At 47.8% G+C, this 5,857-nt stretch overlaps 1 protein-coding gene across 1 annotated transcript; it reads left to right on the top strand.

Moving 5' to 3' along the window:
- The first annotated feature begins 716 nt into the window (after positions 1-716).
- LOC137815376 (uncharacterized) lies at positions 717-4,445 on the top strand. Its single transcript, XM_090298975.1, has 2 exons — positions 717-1,023; positions 1,174-4,445. The coding sequence occupies exons 1-2, from the start codon at positions 717-719 to the stop codon at positions 4,443-4,445; spliced, it is 3,579 nt and encodes a 1,192-aa protein (XP_090155101.1).
- The last annotated feature ends 1,412 nt before the right edge of the window (positions 4,446-5,857 follow it).

Here is a 5,857-nt window from a genome sequence, read left to right as displayed (position 1 = left end):
AACAATCTTGAAAACAAATTTATATTTTAGCGAGCAGTGTAGAATTATATTAAGGCTCTTGAGTTGTTTTTGGAGGAACTAAAAGAATACTCATAAAAGAAAGTAATGTCTCGTTTGAAATAATAAACTATATCGAAAATATGATTCTTTTAAACACTACTAATACTTATATTGTAAGCTTCAACCATTCCTCTCAATTTAGTTTTTATGTTTTTTTGTACCGGTAGATACCGGACGGACGTGGCCGACCGACCGAGTACATAATAAATAGAGTATTTATGTAACAAGATAAAGTGGTTAAAGATACACCTCCGAAGAATAAGGAATACGCGTCTAAAGAAGATATGTTCCCCGGGTATTCCGGAGCACGATTGGTAAGACCTATCCCCATAACCACCCTGAGCCCAAGGGATAGAAAGCCCATTAGGCAATCCTATAAATACTGTGCTCAAGTCAGAGAAAGGTACGTTTTCATTCACTTGCTAAACCACACTTAGAATCTCATACTTACTTGAGCGTCGGAGTGCCTTCGCAGGTACCCTCCCCCGCCCGACCGAAGGAGACACCAAGAAGGAACGACCGACCGAAGGAGAAGAAGATCGACACGTCAGCAGTTACACTACGTCAACCGACCGTGCCTGGGCCCCATCTCTCCACTCAGGTACAATTGGCGTCCACTGTGGGACCGAGGCAAAATCTCAATTTTTAAAGCTATAATGGTTGCGACAAGGAACAACAACGACACTATGGCAGAACAGATGGCTATGATTCAAACCCTCCAAACTCAGATGGAAGAACTGCGGCAAAAGGGGATAGAAGACCGTCGTCAACACGAAGAGAATAGACGCCACCAAGAGGAAGAAATCGCCTTATTGAGAGAGCAGAATGCACGACTCCAGCGACAGGTCGATAATCCCGAACGAGAAGGCCAATCCCATATGGCCGACCGAACCGCCTCTCGCATACCTACACCGGCCGACACCAATCCTACTTCCAGAGCTGAAACAGTCGAAAGAAAGTCAAGTAAAAGGGGTCATCCTTTTACAGATGAAATCATCACCACACCACTTCCTGACAAATGGAGAGGCCTCGCCATTAAACTCTATGATGGCTCGACCGACCCGGACGAGCATTTAAATGTTTACAAGACGCAAATGACTTTGTATACCACAGATAATAATGTGTGGTGTAAAGTATTCCCCACGTCGCTTCAGGGAGAACCTCTTACCTGGTTTACAGAGCTACCTCCGAACTCCATTGACGACTTTGACATCCTAGCCACGAAATTCTCCACTCAATATGCCACCAGCCGACCGCATCACATGTCCTCCATGTCTCTCCTAGCGGTACAACAAGAAAAAGGTGAATCTCTCAGAACCTTTTTAGATAGATTCAACAAGGCATGCATGAATATCCGAGGGCTCAAACAGGAAGTCGCGTTACACCATTTGGTTTCGGCCATCCGGCCGAGTCGTTTTACCGAAAGTCTCATCAAAAAGGTGCCTCAAGACATGGAAGATCTTCGAACTCGGGCAACCAAATTCATGCAAATTGAGAAACACATTGACTATCACCAACGGTTCAAAGTCGTCGGATCCGGAGTCCTCAAAGATCAAACCCCGAGCAAAGAAAGGGAATTCGAGACCGAACGGACCGTTCGAACCACCCCAAGGTCCGACCGGAACAGAGGAGGCCGAATCCCCAGGTTCAACAGTTACACCCTTTTAACTGTTCCGAGGGGACGAGCCCTAGATGAAGCACTGCAAACGGATTTAATTCCGACACTAAAACAGTATCAAACACCACCGAATGCAGATACTGCTAAGCGTTGTCAGTACCATCGGAATTTTGGTCACACGACCGAAGGATGTCAAGTGTTGAAGGACAAAATCGAAGAGCTCATCCAGGCTGGCCACTTGCAGCAGTTCGTCAAGAGGACAAGGAATTCAAGATCCCCACCACGGAGTACCGACCGTCCATCCCGTGGTGTCGACCGGTCATACCGTAACGATTACAAACGCCGAACTGACCATAGCCAGGCTTCGCGGAAACGCAGTGAAAGCCCCGTTCGGCGTACACGCGCCCGCAACACAAGTCCCAACCGAAACGCCCGCCCTCGCCAACGAGTCCGCGAAGTCATCAACATGATTGTTGGACCCGTTACCTTGGGCGAACCGAACCACGAAGCAAATTACATAGCCGGGGGCTTTGCCGGTGGCGGGTGCTCAAATTCCGCCCGAAAGAAACATCTCCGGGACATCCAGTCCGCTCATGCTACCACGAGGAGGCGTCCACACATACCTCCGATCACTTTCACTGACGACGACTTCACAGCCATAGATCCAGCCCAGGACGACCCTATGGTAATCACCGTGGAAATTGACAAGTTCGCAATTGCCAAGACTTTGGTCGACCAAGGTAGCTCGGTCGACATATTATACTGGGAAATCTTCAAGAAAATGTGCATCCCAGAATCAGATATTCAACCCTATAACGAACAAATTGTAGGGTTCTCAGGTGAACGGGTCGACACTAAGGGATATATAGACTTATATACAACCTTTGGTGAGGAAGACGGTCTCCACAAAACAATAAACGTGCGATATCTTCTGGTCAACGCCCAAACTTCCTACAACATCTTGTTCGGTCGTCCGTCCATCAACAGATTAAAAGCCATTGTTTCCACCCCACACTTAGCCATGAAATTCCCTTCGGCAAATAACGACATTGCAACAATCCATGTCGATCAAAAAACCGCTAGAGAATGTTATGTCGCAAGTTTGAAAAGTGAGCCAACTCGACGGCTCTACACGACCAATCCGGACGACCGACCTCCGCAAAAAAGAGGACGATCCCCGACCCGACATTCCGGACGGCGCATGTCCCGTCGACAGATGATAGCCCTTGTCGATCTCGACCCTCGTATGGACGATACCCGTATGGAGGCAGGAGAAGACTTGCATCCGTTCCCACTTCGCGATGATCGCCACGCTACACATATCGGCACTTCGCTGAAGCCGGACGACCGAATGGCCATAAGCACGACACTTGTTAAAAATGCCGATCTGTTCGCATGGACGGCCGCTGATATGCCTGGCGTAGACCCACAAGTTATCACCCACCGATTATCACTGTATAAAAAGGCTAGGCCAATAACTCAAAAGAAAAGACATCTAGGCGAGGAACGACGTCAAGCCGCACGTGACGAAGCCGATAAATTGTTACAAGCTGGATTCATTCGGAAAGCCCATTACACCACATGGCTAGCCAACGTGGTTATGGTAAAGAAAGCGAACGGAAAATGGCGAATGTGCGTTGACTACACGGACCTCAATAAGGCATGCCCAAAAGACTCTTACCCTCTGCCTACCATTGATCGTCTCGTTGATGGGGCGGCCGGACATCACATCCTCAGCTACCTTGATGCCTACTCAAGTTATAATCAAATCCAAATGCACCCGGCCGACCGAAAGAAGACAGTCTTCATGACTGATTCCGATAATTTCTACTATGAAGTTATGCCCTTCGGACTCAAAAATGTCGGGGCCACTTATCAAAGACTAATGGACCATGTATTCCACGACATGATCGGCAAGAATGTTGAGGTCTATGTCGATGACATTGTTGTCAAGTCCGTCTCATGTAAGCAACATATTGCTGACCTGAAAGAAGTTTTTCAGGCCCTCCGCCAGCACCAGATGCGACTCAATCTTGACAAATGTGCGTTTGGCGTCGAGGGGGGGAAGTTCTTAGGTTTTATGCTCACCCATAGAGGCATAGAAGCTAACCCTGAGAAATGTAAAGCTATTTCCGAAATGAGAAGCCCCAACTCCATTCAGGAAATTCAGAGACTTATCGGCCGGTTCACCGCCTTATCCAGATTTGTTCCTAAACTTGCAGAACGAACGAGACCCATCGTCCGATTATTGAAAAAAGCGTCTCACTTTGAGTGGTCGGCCGAATGCGAGGAAATTTTCCTCCAATTGAAAACTTTTCTATCTTCCCCGCCGGTCATTCAGAAACCGGACGCCCGAGAGCCCATCATAGTCTACCTCGCCGTTTCACACGAAGCTGTCAGTTCAGTCTTAGTGCAAGAAATTAACTTTGAAGAACGACCAGTTTATTTCGTTAGTCGCGCCCTCCATGGCGCCGAAATCCGATACCAAACGATCGAAAAGGTGGCTATGGCTCTCATCATTATCGCCCGACGAATGCGTATGTATTTTCAAAATCACCGTATTATTGTTCGGACAATTTACCCCATTGTAAAGATTCTCACTAAACCAGATTTAGCCGGACGAATGATCGGATGGACGATAGAATTATCCGAATTCCATATTCAGTACCAACCACGAGGAGCCATCAAGTCGCAAGCTCTTGCCGATTTCGCAGCTGAACTCACTCCTTCCTCAGCCGAGACTGAACACTCATCGTGGATCTTATAAGTGGACGGCTCCTCCAACGAAAGGTCGTGCGGCCCTGGAGTCGTTTTGGAAGGCCCCGACGAGATTGTCATCGAGCAAGCCCTCAAATTCGACTTCAAAGCTTCAAACAATCAGGCTGAATATGAAGCCATTTTAGCCGGTCTACGCCTCGCTCAAGAATTGGAAATCACAAAGTTAATTTGTAAAAGTGATTCCAGGCTAGTCATCGACCAGCTTAAAGACGAATATGAAGTCCGAGAAAGCTTTCTACAGCGATACTATCACTTAGTCAAACAGTTGATGAGCACCTTTCCTGAAATTTCCATGCAACACATTCGACGCGATCACAATATTCGCGCAGACGCCTTGTCACGGTTGGCAACTACGAAGTGTAAGGGAATGCATAGGTCGGTCATCCATGTTACGCTTGCACGCCCAAGCATCGACCTACAAGAATGCCTAACGACCGACGCGGAATCTACTTGGATTACCCCAATTAAGCAATATTTACTCGACGGCACATGTAATCCTCTCGGTGAAAAAACCATGAAGCTGCAGGCCGCCCGTTTCGTCTTAATTGGTGACGACCTTTACCGCCGAGGTTATACCCGACCACTCCTTAAATGTTTGACACCCGACCAAGCTTCCTATGTCGTCCGAGAGTTGCACGAAGGAATTTGCAGAACTCACTCCGGCGCGCGAACAATGGCTGCCAAAGTATTCCGGGCCGGATACTACTGGCCGACCGTCTAAGGCGACTGCACCAATTTCGTCCAAAAATGCCTTAAATGCCAAGAGTTTGGCACTTTGTCACATCAAAAACCTGAAGAACTTCATTTTATGTTATCACCTTGGCCGTTCGCCCAATGGGGTATGGACATCATTGGCCCCTTCGCCCCCGGGAAAGGCCAGTGTAAATTCTTACTGGTCGGCATTGATTACTTCACCAAGTGGATCGAAGCCGAGCCTCTGACTCCAATCACCGCCCGCAATGTTCAAAATTTCGTATGGAAAAATATTGTTTGCCGCTTCGGGCTTCCACAGATCATCATCACCGATAACGGTCAGCAATTAACCGACCGAACGTTAGCTGAATTTTACGAGAAACTCCACATCAAACACATCGCCAGTTCAGTCGAACATCCGCAAACAAACGGACAAGCTGAAGCTGCAAATAAGGTCATCCTGAACGAACTGAAGAAACGTCTCGGCCCAGCAAAGGGTAACTGGACTGAAGAACTCTTAGAGGTCTTATGGGCATATCGCTGTACTCCTCAGACGACTGCACAAGAAACGCCGTACAACCTAACATATGGCACTGAAGCTATGATTCCCGTCGAGATTGGAGAACCTTCTCTCCGTCGACAAACCCTTGATCTTGATCTAAACAAGGAAAGTCTCTCGGTCGGTCTCGATCTCATCAACGAACTTCG

This window comes from Phaseolus vulgaris, chromosome 1 (assembly GCF_051622355.1).
Source record: "Phaseolus vulgaris cultivar YP4 chromosome 1, ASM5162235v1, whole genome shotgun sequence".
Taxonomy (NCBI): domain Eukaryota; kingdom Viridiplantae; phylum Streptophyta; class Magnoliopsida; order Fabales; family Fabaceae; genus Phaseolus; species Phaseolus vulgaris.
Note: the sequence above shows the minus strand (reverse complement) of the source record. Positions and strands in the feature narration are given on the sequence as shown.

Excerpts from the sequence above, each read along its gene's own strand:
- LOC137815376 (XM_090298975.1), top strand. The coding sequence starts at position 717 with ATGGTTGCGACAAGGAACAACAACGACACTATGGCAGAACAGATGGCT. Across the intron at positions 1,024-1,173 it reads AACAGTCGAAAGAAAGTCAA|ATAATAATGTGTGGTGTAAA; the intron begins GTAAAAGGGGTC and ends TGTATACCACAG.